The sequence below is a fragment of the Carassius gibelio genome, chromosome B1, assembly GCF_023724105.1.
Source record: "Carassius gibelio isolate Cgi1373 ecotype wild population from Czech Republic chromosome B1, carGib1.2-hapl.c, whole genome shotgun sequence".
NCBI lineage: Eukaryota > Metazoa > Chordata > Actinopteri > Cypriniformes > Cyprinidae > Carassius > Carassius gibelio.
Genome location: NC_068396.1, coordinates 34,818,709 through 34,839,096, shown reverse-complemented (window position 1 = coordinate 34,839,096; position 20,388 = coordinate 34,818,709). Strand labels below are relative to the sequence as shown.

The window sequence follows — 20,388 nt, the reverse complement described above, 5'->3', positions numbered from 1 at the left end:
GCTGAGTCTGTGAGTTCTTCTATCTGAGATAATCTGCCCAGTTTTAGAAAAAAAAATTCAGATGGCACGGATGTGGCCACAATGCAAAGTCTTGTCTTTGTGACTTCAGAAAGGCTTGTGTATACTGGTGAACATCTCCTCCACCAGGCCAGAGGGTCTGATGTGCGGGGTAAGAGTGGCTCTGCAAGGTTGGCCATCATAGCATCTGAGGTCTTAGAAGAGGTAGCAGAAGGCCTCAAGCTTGCTACCCTCTCGTCAAAGTCTTCCCAAAACATGGCCCCTGCACTGGCAGTGAACCAGGATCTGAAACTCCTCACTCTGAGCTGGGTTAAAACTGTTAAAGCTGAAGTTATCATAACCTTAATGTCTTTAACATTTGTCTTTTACATTAATAATTCAAATTCAAAATGTTATTTGCTTTTAATGTATGTCATTATGTCCTTTTTTGAGCAATCTTCTTATACATATATTACACCAATATGTCAAGTCCTAGGAAAAGCAATTATTATACCAGCAAACTCAAAATTGGAGTAAAAATGAACAAACTAGTCTATAAATACTTTTTATTGTAAGCTTGGATTATTATATTATTATATAGCCTAGTGTTTATTTACCGATAGACAGTCAAGAAGACAAATTCATCAAAATGTTATTTATAACAGGGTTTTATTTATTTATAAAATAATAACAAACCACAGATCCTCAACAAACAGTAACAAAAACACAGTGACAGAAATGTCAGAAATAGCGCATGGGGCTGTCACGTGATTAAGGAACGAGTCAAACTCGACCCGAAAGACTCATGAGATGAACTAATCAATTCTCTTTCCGGCTCAAGACTGCATTAGTTTTGCGTATGGGGCTGTCACGTGATTAAGGAACGAGTCAAACTCGACCGAGACCCGAAAGACTCATGAGATGAACTAATCAATTCTCTTTCCGGCTCGAGACCGCGTTGGTTTCGCGTATGGGGCTGTCACGTGATTAAGGAACGAGTCAAACTCGACCCGAAAGACTCATGAGATGAACTAATCAATTCTCTTTCCGGCTCAAGACTGCATTAGTTTTGCGTATGGGGCTGTCACGTGATTAAGGAACGAGTCAAACTCGACCGAGACCCGAAAGACTCATGAGATGAACTAATCAATTCTCTTTCCGGCTCGAGACCGCGTTGGTTTCGCGTATGGGGCTGTCACGTGATTAAGGAACGAGTCAAACTCGACCCGAAAGACTCATGAGATGAACTAATCAATTCTCTTTCCGGCTCAAGACCGCGTAGTTTTGCGTATGGGGCTGTCACGTGATTAAGGAATGACTTAAACCCGAAGACTTCTTGTCTGATAAGAGGTGAGATGAGCTAATCACAGACTGAAGACCCAGGTAAAGAATGAGTATTTTTTTCTTTATCTCATAGCATTTTATTTTTGTATTGTTTGTAGTGTGATCAACGTTTGCGTAAGTACTAGATGTGTTGGGGAGGTAGCACTTAATATTTTAATAACATTTTGCTAAAATGAACGAAATGAACGAAATGACTCGAAAAAAGATTCGTTCATTTTGCTGAACGAGACTCAAAAGTCCGAGTCAGTAAAATGATCCGAACTTCCCATCACTAAGTGATAGTAGAAGCAGAGGGAGCGGCACCAGTCAATACTCAGGCGAGGGCTCCCTCTGCTGGCGTGGCGTTACAATGGGTTAAAAGTGTAAGATAAAAAGACACATCAGTGAAATGTATTTTACCAAGACCAAACAAAGTATTTTCGCTTTCACAATGAAACACACAGCATCTCCACAAAATGGCAGCTGCAACAGCGAGAATAAAAGTGAAGCCTTCTTTCTTTGCGTGAACATTTGGGCGGTATTATGCAAATCTTCCCACATAGTGATGTAGAGATGTGGGGGCATGTTAGAATGAGGCATTTTAGGTAGGCATGGTTGACTCAACTTTACAGATCTTCTTCATGCACCAAGGCCTTGTGACACAAGAGAAAGGAACAATTGAAATCGCATCATATGACCCCTAAAATATGAAAATACAAGTTTTACTCTCTGTAAATAACTTCTTGCTGCTCCCTTTTGCAAATAAATATGCAACACAGATAAATTAAACCTTTTTTATTAATTCCACATTCATCAATCCTACACAATCTTAAAACTCATGACTCAAAACACGCACAAAAAAAAAAAACAAAAAAAAAAAAAACACATGAACGTGTCTGCAACCAGAAAAAAAATAAAAATAAAAAAATAATTCAGATTAAATTATTGCTTTATTCAATAACTATAAACCATTACCTTAAAACTGATTTTAACTGAACGTTCAGATGATTTCTTTGAATAAATAATTTTTGTGTTACAGTAACAGAAAATATTTATATGTCAATTATTCAGCTGCCTATTTGACTCCAAAATTGGAGCCACACCACATCTGGAAGCACTTCTCTGCCTCCTCCAACTTCTTCTTCTCTTCCTTCTTATCTTCAGCTGCCTGATCATCCGATGGTTTGTAGTAAACTCTGACCATCTCTTCATTAAACCTATTTGGCAGGAAACTGGAGAGCTGAAAATAAGAAACACAATCAGTTTTCAAAAATATTTTATACAAAGTTCAAGTCTGTGTGCAATTATTTATTTGTTTATTCATTTACTTATTTATTTGGATGTTTCAATCCAAAATTGTGAATATCGCAAAATGTTAATATTGCATAAAACAAAATTGCCACTTCCTTATGATAAAGATTGGTGTCTAACATCACAAATAAAAGACTAATTCACTGCAGAAGTAGAAGTCACTGTTTTTTAATCAATTTTATTTAAATTAATTAATTAAATAATGCTTTTTGGAGGTGGATGACTGCTGTTTGAGAACGCAGTCATTAAAACAGTTCTTGGAGGTCATTTTACTGAACCACTTTGACTAATATTTTGGCTCAGGCATTTCAGAATAACCAAAACGACATTTCATATTCTGTAAATAGGTTTCCATGATAGTTTATGTATGTGTTCTTATTTATATTTATTGGGAACGCCCCCGGGAACACCCCGTACATCACGTGACAATCATGCCGAAGAGTTGCTGTGTCGCTTTCTCTACCGCCAATAAACTAACAAATTATGAATTGAAGTTCTACATCCTTCCTAATAAACATACAGAACCAGAAAGGACAAAATGGCTACAAGCAATAGGGCGTGAGGATGATCAAGGAAAGTTGTGGAATCCCAAGACTAAGCATGTGTATGTGTACAGTCTGCATTTAATCACATGTAGGCTACGTTAACATTGTGTTCATTATTAACGTTATCAAAACTGTGTAAGGTTGTTTCAGAAAGTGGCATGCATATATAATTACCCTTTTCATTCTACCATAAGCAAAACTATGTAGCCTAAATATATAATTAGCCTTAGCATTTTTACCTGGAGATTCAACCATATAACAAAATATGTCTGGAAACGACATTTGGTCGGGTCATTGACCCAGTTTTTAATTAAATAAGGGCAATTTATAACCTATTGCAGTTCATTTTGCAATGTATCATTGCCGGTCAGTAGGCGTCAATGACTCGCAATACAAAATATTTGTCATTCAAATACACACGATGTTCGCAGTGTTTTCCCCCACGCCGACTCCACCCTCGCCACGCCAGACCATGGCCCAAACTATGACTAGATGCCGACTGTATGTATGCTGGATGAAAGTCTCGTCTCAACGCTCGGTCCGAGCATTTTGATTGGCTTTCCTCCCTGCCTGTCAACAAATGTATTTGCATACCTCTGTGCACCGGTACGAGCAGACACGATACATCATCAGCACGTTCGCATACGATGTGCAGATGGAGCGAGAATGGTGAGAAGGGTATAACTGCAGCCTGGAGATCTCCAAATAGGGGAGGGATTTCCAAAATGGGGTGGGAGCTCCAGAATAGGGCGTGGCTTCCTCCCATTGAGAGACAGGCGCATGACACGCATGCACAATTTTTCCCCAAATCCACTTCAGTGCAAACTCTGCCCCACAACTGATTCTGAAGTTTTTATTGGTTGTGTCAGTTAAAGTGTTTCCTAAACTATGCAACAAAAAAACGCTAACCCCTAAACCTACCCCACACCTTACCTTAACCAGTGAAATTGACTGAATGGCAGGATTGGCGCTGAATACCGTGGGAAAGAAAGTTGCAGTTCAGGAGATAAACAGTTAATAAGATCATGCGATATGAGACTCACCGCACAATGGTACCTTTTAAGTTACACCCAGCATCACTAGCCCTTCCTAGCCTGCGAATTTCATGTTCAACAATCTTTAATTTATACAATTTTATTTGAAATTTAAGTCATTAACAATTGGGTAATTCTATATAATTCTGAGGTAAAAAAAGTAAAAAACGGAATCTGCAATGTCACCTTGAACAGATCTTGGCAGAAATATAAAACTATGAGTATTTACGTCATTCCAGACATTGTTAGGATTGCCCTGCCTACAGTCGCAACACAGAAAAACATACAGGTGGGTTTCCATTGTACAGGCATATGGCCTTACAATTGCAACATTTTTCAGGAATGTGACTTTGCACCTTCACAAGTCACAGATTGTCCTTATCAATCTGGGTCTCTTCAACAGAACTCCTCTCCATCTCGCCTGGTGCCCGGCTCCTCTCCAGCTCACCTGCTGCCAGGCTCCTCTCTATCTCACTTGCCGCCCGGCTCCTCTCCAGCTCACCTGCAACCTGGATCCTCTATATCTCACGTACCACCTGGCTCCTCTCCTCCTTACCTGCTGCCCCGAGACCCATTGACACGGGATCCATACGAGTTTGAGTCTATATTTTAAATGATCAGCCAGGTCCGGGTCTGGATCCAGGTCCGAATCTATTACTTCGGGTCCGAGGTCTGTTCAACATTGTGTGTAATACCCGTGCAATCGGAATCATCGGACTCGGAGAACACCGGCCGTTATCAGACACTGCTTATGTTTTTTTTTTGTGATTTGCAACTTGTAATATTAGAAAAAAAGTGATCTCAATCTCGCTTTCTGTTTCTCTCTCTCTGCCATTAGAAGCAGAACACACAGACTAAAGGCAAGATGGCGCCAGTGTGTCAGGCATGCCGTCAGCCGTTCAATCTGTTGTATTTGTTTCTGCTGTTTCTAACATTTGTACATACTGTCAACACTCTTTTGCTGAATGATACTCTGCTAGATCTGATAATAACGGCTGGAAATCTGCAAAAATTGGATTATTACGGTGGGGGGACTGAGCCTCCCTTCCTTTCGGATATTCCATCATACCTCCACCGCACTCCTGCTCTACCGTCTCGACGAAAAAGATACCCACGCCGGGGGAAGTGTAGCGGTTGTCTCGTGAGGCTGAGGGCGGTGTTTGTACGTCCCGATCGAGGTGGATATGGAGCTGGTCATCGCCTGTGTGATGCTCAACGTTCTCTGGACCCTGTTGCCTCCTGTCTGGTTACGATGGCGGGTTCCAATGTGGCCTTCCAACCCTGCGGCCCCTGCTCTCCCTGTCTCCGCTGGCGCGGAGTGAATCTGGAGTATCTGCGGCCTCTGTGTTGTGCTTCCTCGTCAGCTGTTCGTCCTGACCCGCCGGCCCCCGGCTAGAATTGCCCTGGTTAACGCCAGGTCACTTGGGAATAAAACATTTATCCTTAAGCATTTCTTTATATCACGGGAACTGGATTTTCTTTATCTCCGAGACTTGGCTGAGTGCTGGTGAGTTCAGTGTCTTTACGGAACTTTTACCTGACGAGTGTTGCTATTTTAATTCTCCCCGGCATCTGGCCGAGGAGGAGGAATTGCGACTGTTTTTAAGAGTGACTTTAAATGCAAGCAGACAGCAGGACGCTGTCATCCCCCACTAGCTTTGAACTTAGTCTGTTTGAGCTGGGTCAGTCGTACACAGTGTTGTGTGCGGTGGTTTATCGGCCTCCCAAATTTAACAAAGACTTTTTAACAGACTTCTCTGTGTTTATTATACCTAAATATCACCGGGTCCTTATTGTTGGTGATTTTAATATTCATGTATGCTGCCCTGAGAATCCAATAGCGAGTGACTTTCTAAATATCATTGACTCTTTTAATCTTGTCCAATCTGTAACTGGGCCGACAGATGAACGTGGTCACACACTTGATCTTGTTTTATCCTATGGTTTGCCTGTTTTTAATCTGGAGATCTGTGATGCTTTTTTCTCTGATCACATGCCAGTACTGTTTGAAGCTACTGTTTGCTGTCAAACAGTTAAACCTCCCTGCTGCTGCTCGCACTTGCCGAGTTATTAACCCCTACACTGCTGCTTACTTCTCGACTGCTTTCAGTCAAAACTGCATCTTGCCTGAAAGTGTGTATAATGATACTGAGGATTTGAACTCTTGGTTTCTCGACAACTATCAAACTGCCATTGACATAGCGGCTCTATTAAAAATCAGACGGACAAAAACTAAGTCTGAGCCCTGGCTGAATGAATCCATCCGTGCTTCCAGATAGCAGTGTCGAAGAGCTGAGAGAAAGTGGAAAAAGGACAAATTACAAGTGTCTTTTCAAATATTGAGGGATCGCTGGCGCCATTACCAATCCACTGTGAGAGAGGCTAAAAGAAAATATTTTTCTGATATTGTCCTGTTGAACTCCTGCAAGCATCGTGTTTTGTTTAAGGTTATTAATTCTTCTCTGAATGCACCACCGACTGTTGCAACTGTTGCTTCCCTGGCTGTGTGTTAAAACTTTCTCCATTTCTTCATTGATAAAGTATTTTCTGCCAGAGCACTTATTTCATCCCCTGGTTTCGATCCTTCAGTGTTTGTCCCCTGCTCTGCTGTTCTAGACACTTTTGAGCCTGTGACTCTGCCCTTTGTGCAGGAGATTGTTGGTCATTTGAAGCCCTCAGGCTCTCCGGGTGATACTGTCCCTCCTCGACTTTTTAAAGAGGTTTTCCCGACTATTGGACCATCATTTACTACAGTTATTAATAGCAGTCTGTCCTCGGGAGTGGTTCCTTTTTTAAATTTTGCCGTTGTGCAGCCCTTGTTGAAAAAACCTGGGCTGGATCCTACTGTTTTGGCTAATTTTAGGCCTATTTCCAAATTGCCTTTCATTTCTAAAATTTTGAAAAAGATTGTCTATTCCCAGCTCATGGACTTTATAAATGAACATAATATTATTGAGATTTTCCAATCCGGTTTTAAAACATTACATAGCACCGAATCAGCACTTTTAAGAGTCTTTAATGACATTTTTTTTAGCTACTGACTCGGGTCACTGTGTTGTCCTTGTACTTTTAGATTTGACTGCTGCTTTTGATACAGTAGATCATGAAATACGGATTACTCGTTTGGAGCAGTGGGTGGGCATCAGTGGTACAGCGTTAGAATGGTTTAGGTCCTACTTGTCCAAGCCAACTGTGTTGGCCTTGCTGACTCTGTTTCCTAGACTGCTCCCTTGTCACATGGGGTGCCACAGGGCTCTGTGCTTGGACCTCTCTTATTTTCCCTCTATCTACTCCCACTTGGTTCAATTCTCAGGAAGCATGGTATTTATCTTCATTGCTATGCAGATGACAGTCAGATCTATGTCCCTCTTAGAAAGTCAGACTCCTACTGTGTTAAGCCATTGCTAGCGTGTTTACATGACATTAAGGCCTGGATGTCTCTTAATTTTTTAAATTTTAATGAAAAAAAGACAGAAGTCATGGTCTTTAGTGGTAGTGGCACTTCTGTGACCCAGTTGGTTGATCTTGGTTTCTTAGCACAGTATCACAAGCAAATTATTACTAATCTAGGGGTAAAGATGGACACTGACCTTAAGTTTGACAACCAGATTAAAGCCGTACTGAAGTCCATCTTTTTCCAGTTAAGGCAGCTGGCAAAAATTAAATCAGTCCTTCAGAAACAGCACTTTGAGACAGTAATTCACGCCTTTGTGACCACTCGGCTGGACTACTGCAATGCACTTTATTTGGGGGTTAATGGGTCCTCCATTGCCCGTCTGCAACTGGTTAAAAATGCTTCTGCTCGTCTTTTAACTGGCACAAGAAAGTATGAGCACATTTCACCTATTTTAGCTTCACTCCACTGGCTGCCTGTGCATTTTAGGATTCAATTTAAACTACTCTTATTTGCTTTTAAAGCCTTGAATGGCCTTGCCCCACCGTATCTCGCCGAGTTGCTGCACCCCTACATTCACAGCCGCTCTCTCAGGTCAGCTATACCACTGTTCAAGAACATTTATGTTGAATATAATTATGTACTCGCATGCAAATGTAATTGAATGCATATTGACTGCACAGAATGCACAGTTGCACACTTTAAGATGTTTTATGTTTGTTTAATTAAGTAAGATACCCATCATTAAATGGTTTGTTGTCCTGCATGGTTTTGTGTGCAGTGGGGAATCAGACCATTTTTTTATATAGAAGTATATTTTATTTCTATGTATTATTTGATGTTTTTCTTGGCAGTTATTATTGATATATGTAGTCCTCTACTATGTAGCTAAGTGTCATTTCTGTACTTGTACATTTCTGCAGCTGTTATTATGTTTATATGAAAATGAAAGAAAGCTGTGGAATTTGATATCCTATTTTGTTTTATTGTAAATGTACAGTGAGAAAAATTGCAGTAGCAATAGTCAGTTGACTGATGTTATCAAGCACGATGCTGTTTGCAGAATTACCGGATTTGCGTCATCGCGGATATCACACTCCCGAGTCGAACTCACAAAGTCTGAACTACGGAGGATGCACGTCCAAAATCAGCGTACTTTGTATTGAGAAACGCGCGCAGAACTACGTCACCAGTCTATTTGGTTAATCTTCCCTGTACTTTACACCACGGTGAAAACGCAGAAAGCAACAGGTCTGGGTGGAAAATGGTTCCTGGGGAAAAAAGTTCCTGGTACAAATGTTCCGAGTAATTTCGGTGGAAACATGGAAATAGTAGTAAATAAAAGTTCAAATCTAAAAAAAGCTTGCAGACTTGACACACTCATATTTATTATATTTCAAATCAGCAACAAAATCTGAGGTGAACTGTCACATAAATGTTTTATTTGACGCTCAAATTGTGCTAAAAAAAACTAATTTTAGGTTGATCCAGCTAGCGAGCATGTGCAGTCTCAAGCACGTGTCATGTTTCTATGGCAACCAGACCTTCTGCAGTGACTTCGACTGCCAAGCTGCACTTTACATTTCCTTCCATTTTCATAATAATATATATAAACCCTCTTGTAATCTTACAGATTTAGTGGTCAGATTCAGACTCCATGCAGAGCACAGAGATGATAGCAAGTAAATAACATCAGTGGCCATGGCACTGAACTAGCAATCGCTTTTATAGTTCAAAAGAGCAAACAGTTGAAGTTATCATGTGAGTTAGCTTGAGTCAGAATGTACATGTGCAAAGTTGCATTTGTCATCCGTCACCATGACATCTAGTGGACGTTTGAAGATGAAATAATAAGTGGATTAAAGGGATGGTTCACTTTCAAATACATTTTTTATAAGTTTTAGCTTACCTCAAGGGCATCAAAGATTTGTTTCCGCAGTATTTCCCATTTTGATATTTTTAAGGTCAAACCGTTCTTGTCTGTGACTCATATAATGGAGGTCTATGGTCACCACCTCAAAGAGCATGCACAGAGGAGTCCAAATTAAACAATTCCCCATCGTAAGTACACATTGAAGACCTAAGACACGAAACGAGCGGTTTGTGTAAGAAAACAGACTGTATTTATATAATTTTTACCTCTTGTACACAACCACATGCAAGTGATCTGAGAGCTTGAGTGCTTCCTGATGTGACGTGCACGCGTGCTCTGGCTTAGTCTGCGCAAGCGCGGAAAGTGCCGTAAGTGATCTCTCGCGCGGGTTCAGGTCCAGCTTTTGAAATAATAGATGGGTCTGGATTGGTTCAGTGTAGCACATTATGGTCTCTTTTGGGTTTGGGCATGAATTTTTGGACCCGTAAAGACCTCTAACCTGCCGCCTGGCTCCTCTCCTCTTTACCTGCCACCCGGCTCCTCTCCAGCCACTCATGCTGTCCACCTGCACTCTGATGAGATGCTGAGCACCTCGGGGTCCATCATAGGTCAGTTGTTCAGTCCATAACTCATTAGGCCATTTCCAAAAGCAGGCCCAAGGAAAGAGACAGGTAGGGCTAAAAGAAGAGGCGCTTGGAAATTCTCACTTTTACAGTAGTGAAGCTGGCATTGGAAAAGGAGGAGCGTCGAAAAGGGAAAAACATCAGAAAAAAATATTTGGGAGGGTGAAAAGCAAAAACAAGAAGGTAAAAAAACCTGCCGGGAAAAGACTGATAACTCCTCTTCAGAAGAGGAAGATTTCTGTGTTGTCTGCATGGAACCATTTAGAAATTCAAGATCCAAAGAAGTGTGGGTCAAGTGTGTTTTATGTAGCTTTTGGGCCCACCAGGCATGCACTCCCGGCCTGGTCAATTTCATTTGTCACCATTGTGACTCTAATTAACAATGGATTTAATTTGTTTGTTCTTGTCACCATTGTGACTAAAGAATGCCTTTCATTAATTTTTTTCTTGTTGTGGCATATCACTTGGAGTACCCTTAGTTTTTGTGCATTTTGTCTACCTGTTACAACTTACCTCGGTAGTGGGGTAGGTTGTAACAGAGGACCACCTTGTGTCATCATCTCACAAAGTCTGTGATATAGTTGAAGCAATTTAAATTGTTGCCATTTGTAGTAGACAAATGTGGGTACTTTGTCTAAAAGTTTCAGACGTGTAGCTAAAACAAAGGTAGTTTTAGGTGTTGAAGAATAAAGTGTTACAACCCTACCCTGTCTCCCCTACTTTTACTGAACTATAAAGTTTTCGTTTCTCCATTAAAGCACAATTTCCTGTGCAAACCAGTAAAATCATGTAACTTGACTTTTGCAAAATGGGTCGTGCTTGATTTATTGAAGTATATTTATTAATGTTTTTAAAAGCGTGAAAGAGAATTTGATCTGCTCCTCAGGAAGATAACATATGCGCTCATAGACAGAACAGAACACGGACATGTAAAGTCATCTTTTAGCTCAAGGTGCGTGCCTAAACGGTCAAATACACGCAAACATTTTACAAAATGCTGCGCTTCATGATTATTCACGTATACCTTTGTCGGTCATGAAATAACTGAACATAAAGAGTTGAGTATATAGAATGAAAATATGCTTGTAACGGTAAACTGCTCTTAATGCGACAGCGGGCTATTTTCCTGTTGCGACAGTGTGCTTTATAATCAAACAACAAAAGACAAATTCAAAATCACACACTGCTCTTGAGTGAAGGGATTTTGTAGGTTTAAGAAACAAAAAAGTTTATTCCTTACAGTGAAAACTATGCTGTTTTATTTTACATTTGATTATTAATTTCTGTATTAGCCTAGGCTGTAAACTGCTTGAGACTTGCATAAAAACAACAGAATAATAATAATAAAAAACATTTAAAGCACAGTTTGTTTAATTTGTATCTATTTATTCTACTGTATTTGCCCTTTGCTTTTTTATTACTGACAGTTTAATTATTTTCAATAATTTTGAATAAATCACATGTATAAATTTTTGTTCATATGACCCCCTCATAACTGTGTTAAATAACCGTGATTACAATATTGACCAAATTAATCGTTATTTAGATTTTTGCCATAATCGAGTAGCCCCACATTATATACACATATATATTTCCCCCAGGGAAAGTGGCGCCACACATAGAGTGCAAGTCTATGGGAAACACTGTGATGTATTGTTGTAATGTTTCTCTGGTCATCAGGTCTAAGGGTGTGTTCATGCACTTAGGGGAAGTGGCTTTGGGCAGCGATTGCAGGGAGGGTGCGATGATGGATTTTAGAGCTATCAGGCTAAAGTTAGCATTTTCTGAAATCTCCTACTGCACCTTTAAATATTCTGAAATAAAACAGTTAAGTGTCAAGTACCTGATAATCTTTAATGGGAGAGGCTTCGTTGGGTTTCCTCTTGCTGTAGAAAAAGACCTTTTCAATGGGGTTTTTGTCCTTCATTCCATGATCCAGATCAACCACCTGAGTAAGAAGAGATGAAATAGCTAGTTTGTGAAGATATGAAGGCAGGTGTGAATTGTTTGAAACATAACTTACATAAAGTGGTAAATCTTCAGCGTTCAGAGAAACAGTCAGGTCCGTAGGTCTGTACTGCTCTAATGCTGTTTTCCATGTTTTCATCAGCTCTTCCTGAAATTTCAGATTCGAGAGGACTTGTCAGTTCTACAGGGTTAATCAAAGTGTAAGCCAGTGTGCTTTTCACTTCTGTCTAACCTTTGACATGCTGTTCTCAGTCAGACGAGCTTCTCCAACAAACTTTGGCAGTTTTCTTCTGATGATCTTGTTCAAGATGTCTCTGGATTTCTTCAGATTATCAGAAGTGGAGGACGATATCTGCTCAAAGATCTCATCTGATAAAAGAACAGAAGAGTCATTATTATCATCAATAAAAATTTGTTATTTCCTGTATGTTATGTCCTGAGACACATTACCACAAGTCTTTAATAGAGGATATGTGTTTATCTTGGTATAATAGGGCACATATTACTTCTTTGATTTAAATATAGTTGTGTGTGTTTTGTGTTTTTGCTGACCTGTGAGTTTGCTGTAGTCCTCTGCTGTCTTTATGGCTTCAGAAATCTTCAGCATATCTTCAGGTTTTCCTTCATGAAGATCACGATCAGCTTGAACAAGTGCTTCTGCAAACCTAACACAGAAAAAAATACATCTGAGTTAGTGTTTCAAACATGTATAAGGTGTGCAGTCAGTTACCTAATTTGTGTAATATCCTGGAAAGAAAAAATTAGAAATGCAAGATTTTTAAATCAGAAGCACAGATATCACCACTGTCCAGACAGAAAAACTCACATGTCTTCAATGATGTTGCAGATTTTGTGCTGATAGGCCTGGCGATGGAGAGTGTATTGAGTGCGAAACATGTCATAAACATTATCAGCCTCCTGTTAGACACACAAACATCATAGTGTGAGAAATGTTTTTTGTCTATACAAAGAAATTCTCAAGGGCCTCAAGGGTTATTCTGGAGCTCATTGACTCATGGCATGGACAGAAACAATAGAAACATGGTATCACAGGTTTAGAAAAGCAGGAGGATATGTAATTAACTTAAACATACTTTAATTTAAAGTCTTCATTTGAAAGTCATATTAGTATGTCTGACATGATATATAACTATAACATATTTTGTATCTACAGTAAATAATATCATCCAAAGATTCAGAGAATTTGGAACAATCTCTGTGCGTAAGGGTCAAGGCCGGAAAACATTGTCGGTGAAAAAAATCCACGGTGCCATTCACCATTGCCCGCTATAACTCTATAGGTCAAAAAAGTGAAGTGACATTCAGCCAAGTATGGTGACCCATACTCAGAATTTGTGCTCTGCATTTAACCCATCCGAAATGCACACACACAGAGCAGTGAACACACACACACACACTGTGAGCACACACCCGGAGCAGTGGGCAGCCATTTATGCTGCGGCGCCCGGGGAGCAGTTGGGGGTTCGATGCCTTGCTCAAGGGCACCTAAGTCGTGGTATTGAAGGTGGAGAGAAAGCTGTTCATGCACTACCCCCACCCACAATTCCGTCCGGCCCGAGACTAGAACTCACAACCCTTCGATTGGGAGTCCGACTCTCTAACCATTAGGCCACGACTTCCCCCAAAAAGAAGCCATATCTAAACATGATCCAGAAGCGCAGCCGTTTTCTCTGGGCCTATGCTCATTTTGTCAATGTAGACGCTGTCTCATCCTAGTCTTGTGTGTTCGTGTGTGTGTGGGTGTCTCGTTACACTGATGTTTTTGATGTGGGCATTACCTCTGATCATCAGTGATCAGCAGCAGCTGCATGTAATTTCCCCAGCCTATTTAATGCCTTGTCTTTCGTATCATGTTAGATCTTCGTTGGAGTTTCCCCGTCTTGTTTCCTGTTTAAGTTCTTCTTGTGTGTTCCTTCGGCTACATTGAGTTTGTTGTGTCAAGCTGTTCCTTTTCCAGTCTCATTGTGGATTCTACACCTGACTCATCACTCACCACTCCGGGGAATTCTTCACTGTCGTCACTCATCTCAACTGGATTGCCCATCGAAGTCCCTGTGCCACCACTCTCCTGCTGGCTGCAACAGGAAGACTTTTGCTGTAATCTCAATAAAGAGTCATTTTACTTGCGACTTTCATCCGCTTATGTTTCACGTAACAGAACGATCTTACCATCATTATGGATGCAGCAAGTTCCACTTCACTGAGTTCATCAACCACAGTATTGCTTGTATGGATCAGCAGCAGGAGAGTATCTCCACCACGGGGCACGCTGTGCAAGCGTGTCCGAGCTCTCCCAAAAGTTCCAACTCCTGAGTAATCCCACTGCGCCCCCCATACCATTGGACCCGAGTAACCAACCTGAACCGTGCCTGCCCATTCATCAGAGCTATGCTGGTGAGCCCGATTTTTGCAGAGCCTTTCTCAGGCAATGTTCTATGAACTTTTCCCTACATCCCAGGACCTTTGAGAGAGAAGAGTCCAAGGTGGTGTTTGTACTCACTCTTCTCACTGGTCAGGCGGCGCTATGGGGGACGGCGGTGTGGGAAACCAAGGACCCAAGCTGCACCTTGTTCCAGGCACTCACCACCGAGATAAAGAGGGTCTTCGACTGTGCGGTAACAGGCAAGGATGCTGATCTAAGACAATGTGATCATATGGTAGCTGACTACTCCATCGAGTTCAGGACGTTGGCGGCAGAGTGCAGATGGAACGAAGAGGTGCAGTAGGATATGTTCTTGCATGGGTTGGTTGACCGTATCCAAAGGGAAATATACATCTTGGACCTCCCCCAGAGTCTCAACAGACTTGTCAACCTGGTGTTGCATGTAGATCCTCGTCTCAACTGCCTTGAGCGGTGCACTCATCCTAACCGCAGATCCGGAGGCGCTGAAGGCCAATCAACCAGCGAGGGAGACACGGTCGGCCCCGTCGCTGATCCTGAGCCCATGGATGTAGGGAGATCCGGAAGACTTTGTCTATACTGTGGAGGAACGGGCCATTTCCTACATTCGTGTCCAGTAAAAGAGCAGGCCCGATAGTATTGAATAGGCTACTATCGGGTGGGATCTGGGCCGAGAAGTCCTCACAATCCACTCTTCTTCTGGTAAGACTGAGATGGGCCAATCACACTCACACCTGCCAAGCTTTACTGGACTCCAGAGCCAAGGTTAATTTCATGTACACTCACTTCGCCCAGAAATTCCACCACCCCATCACACCACTCACCAGACAGGTCTCTGTTAGTGGACAGAAACTCCCCAGTATCTCCCTTACTACCTATCCAATAACCCTTACCACATCAGGCAACCACACTGAGACCATCACGGTTTTCCTCATGGACTCCCCTCTGGCACCCATAGTTCTCGGTCACCCCTGGCTTACTCAATACAACCCCAGGGTGGATTGGCACCGGCACTTAACCCTTTGAAGACGATTAACGCGGATACACATTTTGAGTAATTTTCTCCTGATAACCCCGAAAAGAACTTAAATTACACTTTCAGTTTTAATCGTACAGATAAGAGCAATACATCAATCGAATCTGTAAAGGGTCTACTTTTGTTTTGGATACAGACATAATAACAACAGAACTTTGTGCACTTATAAAATAAAGATAACAAACAAAGTGTGTTGTCTGCAGCCTTTGTCTGCGCTGATCTTCATTTATAAACACATCATTAAAATGAACTGTAACTCTGTGAATACTCAACGAAGAGACATGAGAGACATATATATAGAAAGCCTGACATGTCTACTTTTAAACTAAACAAGTGTCGCCGAAAACAGATATTCTGTGATAAAGTAATCCATATGAAAACAACGCGATGTCTGTTTTTCATGTCTCCCTTATCTAATGTGACCACGCCCCCGAATACGCCCACACAGAAGAAAAAGCAGCCAGACTGTTCAAGTTTTTTTTATTTTACTGTTTGCTTCATGATGAGAGGAATAACACATAATCCACCCCAAAAAGATGTGATGTGGTTGAGGCTTTGAGAAATGGATTTCCTCAGAAAAAAGGAATGAAGCACTTTATTCAGCAGATATCATAAACATGTATGTCTCTTTTTATTTATTTATATACTTGTACTAGTTTTCACATAACGTGTAAACATTTTACTAGTTAGACTTTTTCCAAATACTTTTTCCAAACTATAATTCCTGACTAAATGTATAATCAAGTGAAACATTATGAAGTTTCAATAACAATATACAATACTATACCATTCATTCAAGCTTGATGTAAATAATATAAATGTAACAAATAGAGATAACCGTAACAAATGTAAAAACAATGCAGTTCTTTCAATTTATTCCCCCTAAAAAACCTGAAAAATATTCTCAGCTCTTTTCAACATTAATAATAATAATAATAATGATTATGATAATCATAATAAATGTTTTTTTTTTTTTTTTTTTTTTTTTTTTTTTTTGGTAGAAAATAAGATTGTTAAAAGGATTTCTGAAGGATTGTGTGACTGGAGTAAGGATGCCAAAAAAATTAGTTTGAAAGTCAGTTTTGATTGTTCCTAATAAACTGTTTAACTGCTCCCCCAAGTGGATATTAAATTATGTTGTGGGATAATTAAATATATTCTTAATAAACTACAAACATAAAATTATTTAGATGTATTTTATTCTCACATTCTTTCTTGTAACTTCTCACTCACAGTGGCAAAGCTGAATGAGAGGCTCATTATGAAGCTCATTATACAGCTCATTATGCAGGGCTTTGTCTTCTCAGGTGTAAATCACAATGATATTCATGATAGTTGACGCCTACTCGCATATGACTTTTACCAACAAAAAGTGTCTCAGAAAATTTAAATCAATATATTGTTTTCTGTAAATGATTAAACAAGATGATTTTCACATAATTTAGAAAGAAAAATTCTAGGCTACAAGCTCCAGTTCTCAAAAATCCCGGGAACCATTGTTCTTTATGTGTTTTATGGCCTTATTCAAGTGATTTAACATTTTTTGTTTTTCACTAACCACGCATAACATTTTGTTTCTCAAAAATATAATCATGTACATGCATGCATTTCACATATTATTATAGCCCAGTTTGTGTTGATTACAGTGAGATTAGACTTTACCCATTTACATATTTATAAGAAACTGAAAAAAGCGCAAATATCAGGGCATGACACAACTTCTCCAGGCCCCAAATATTCCCTTAGACTCTTGTGTCTGCTTGTCCTTCTGTTTTTGTTTCTGTGTTTCAGGAGAAGGCAGTGGACATATCAAACGTGCCGTGGAGTACCTGGATCTGAGGGAAGTCTTCAGTAAGTCCCGTGCTGCTTCTCTCCCTCTGCATTGTCCCTATGACTGTGCTATATATTTATTGCCAGGTAAGTCTCCGCTTAAAGGCAAGCTTTACTCTCTTTCTGCTCCTGAGAGGGAGGCCATGGAGAAATATATTTCTGGTTCTCTAGCAGCGGGGTTCTTCCGACCTTCCTCTTCTCCAGCGGGGGCGGGGTTCTTTTTTGTGGGGAAGAAGGATGGTTCCTTGCGACCTTGTATTGATTAACTAGGACTGGACAACATCACGTTAAAGCATACCTATCCTTTGCTGTTGATGTATTCAGCTTTCGAGAGGTTGCAGGGAGCATCCGTTTTCATAAAATTGGATTTCCGTAACGCTTATCATTTTGTTCACATTTGGAAAGGGGGATGAATGGAAAACCGCTTTCAACACCCCCAGAGGGCATTTTCATCTTCTCTCCAGGAACACGTTCAGCATGTCAGAAGAGTGCTTCAGAGGCTGCTAGAGAATTGTTTTTTTTGTCAAGGCGGAGAAATGCAATTTTCATGCACAGTCTGTTTCTTTTATAGGATACATCATCTCGTCTGAGGGTGTACATATGGATCCTGACATGGTTAAGGCTGTGGTAGATTGGCCAAGTCCAGATTCCCATAAGGCCCTACAGAGGTTTCTGGGGTTTGCCAATTTTTATCAGAGTTTCATGCGCAATTTCAGCCAACTAGCCGTTCCTCTGACTGCCTTGACCTCCCCCAGAATGACATTCAGGTTGTCTGATACAGCTGAGGCTGTATTCGCTATTCTCATAGCCCCTGATCCTTCACGTCACTTCATGGTGGAGGTCGATGCGTCAGAGGTGGGGGTAGGTGCAGTTATATCTCAACGTCCTTCCACAGACGACAAGATGCATCCCTTTGCATTTTTTCTCCATTGTTTATCACCCGCCAAACGTAATTTTGATATTGGGAACAAAGAGTAGTTGGCAGTCAAATTAGTGTTGGAAGAATGCTATCATTGGTTAGAAGGGTCGGGGGTACCTTTTATCAGTTGGACTGACCATAAGAACCTGGAATATATCAGGTCTGCTAAAAGACTTAACTGGCAGGCTCAGTGGGCACTTTTTTTTGGACGATTAGATTTTTCTCTTTCATACACCCCGGATTCCAAAAATGTCAAACCGATTCTTTGTCACATATTTTTGATCCTTCTGAATGCCCGTCTACTCCCGAGTGTATTTTACCAGAGATATTAGGGGTCTCCACTCTGACATGGGTGGTTGAATCGAGGGTCAGAACGGCAGAAGTGGTAACGCCTCCGCCCTATTGCCCACCGAATAGAAAATTTGTGCTGGAGGGGTTAAGGTCCAACGTCATTCAGTGTGGGCATTGTTCCAACGTTGTGTGTCATCCAGGAGTTAATGACACCAGTTTTTTTGTCAAGCAATGATTCTGGTGGCTGTTGATGGCTCACGACATTCATAATTTTGTTTTGGCTTGTTCGGTTTGTGCCACTGGTAAGACTTCCAATCGACCCCCAGATAGGCAACTCCAATCGCTGTCAGTCCCTTTGAGACCTTGGTCCCACAATGCTCTAGATTTCATTACCACCCTCCCACCCTCACAGGGGAAAATGGTAGTTTTGACCGCAGTGGACCGGTGCTCGAAGGCGGCTCATTTTATTCCCTTTCCCAAATTACCATCTGCCAAGGTGACAGCGGTAACTGTCGTACATCACGTCTTTCAGCTATATGCCCTACCGATGGACATGATTTCCGACAGAGGACCCCAATTTGTGTCCAAATTTTTGCAGGAGTTTAGAAGTTACTGGGTGTGACTGTCAGTCTATCTTCGGGGTTCCATCCCCAAAGCAATGGCCAAACCGAGAGAACCAACCAAGATTTGGAGAGAGTGTTGCAATGTTTGATATCCAAGAATCCTCCCTCCTGGAGTCAGCAACTCTCTATGGTTGAGTATGCTCATAACTCGTTACCAGTGTCATCCACGGGCCTTTCTTCGTTTGAATGTAGCTTAAGTTACCAGCCACCTATTTTTTCCAGTCTGAAATCCGATGTCGGGGTGCTCTCTGCCCATGCCTTCATCCAGAGGTGCCGCCACACTTGGAGTAGAGCCTGTGATACTCTTCTTCGGGTGGGGGAGCACACCAAGGCCCAGACCGATCGCCACCGGTCGAAGCCTCCCATATAAGTTGTGGGTCAAAAAGTGTGGCTTTCTACCAAAACCATTCGGTTCTGCTCCATATCTAACAAGTTAGTTCCAAAATCTATTGGCCTTTTTTCTGTCCAACTCAAACTTCGTCCAATGTACAGGAAGATTCATCTCGCCTTCCATGTATCAAAGATTAAACCCGTGTTTCATTCACACGAGGAACCGACATATTCGGTGAACCATATTCCGTACTCAAGATGGAGGGGACGTGGATTCAAGTACTTGGTGGACTGAGAAGGTTACGTTCCGGAGGAGAGAAGTTGGGTACCTGCTAGGGACATCCTGGATCACTCCCTTATCAATGATTACAATGTCAGGTAGGATAGTCTGTGAACGCCAGTAGGCGTTCCTATGGGGGAGGGTACTGTCAACTTTCATCTGATTATCTTTCATGTAACATATTTAAAATGGACTGTGGCAAAGTGGAAAACTTCTGCGGTCAGACGAATCAAAATTTGAAGTTATTTTTGGAATACTGGGACACCATGTAATCCGGACTAAAGAGGACAAGGAAAACCCAAGTTGTTATCAGCGCTCAGTTCAGAAGCCTGCATCTCTGATGGTATGGGGTTGCATGAGTGCGTGTAGCATGGGCAGCTTACACATCTGGAAAGGCACCATCAATGCTGAAAGGTATATCCAAGTTCTAGATCCACATATGCTCCCATACAGACATCGTCCCTCTAAGGGAAGACCTTACATTTTCCAACATGACAATGCCAGACTACATACTGCATCAATTACAACATGATGGCTGCGTAGAAGAAGGATCCGGGAACTGAAATGACCAGCCTGCAGTCCAGATCTT

At 41.3% G+C, this 20,388-nt stretch overlaps 1 protein-coding gene across 1 annotated transcript in view; it reads right to left on the bottom strand.

Moving 5' to 3' along the window:
• Positions 1-2,300: 2,300 nt before the first annotated feature.
• The window catches only part of LOC127949476 (deoxynucleoside triphosphate triphosphohydrolase SAMHD1-like), a 40,805-nt gene continuing 22,717 nt past the window's right edge, over positions 2,301-20,388 (bottom strand). The window contains exons 10-15 of the mRNA XM_052546818.1: positions 12,895-12,986; positions 12,621-12,733; positions 12,301-12,437; positions 12,124-12,216; positions 11,944-12,048; positions 2,301-2,560 (exon numbers count right to left, since the gene is read on the bottom strand). Of these exons, the coding sequence (XP_052402778.1) occupies positions 2,396-2,560; positions 11,944-12,048; positions 12,124-12,216; positions 12,301-12,437; positions 12,621-12,733; positions 12,895-12,986 (705 nt within the window). The 3' untranslated portion in view covers positions 2,301-2,395. The remainder of the gene's footprint in view (positions 2,561-11,943; positions 12,049-12,123; positions 12,217-12,300; positions 12,438-12,620; positions 12,734-12,894; positions 12,987-20,388) is intronic.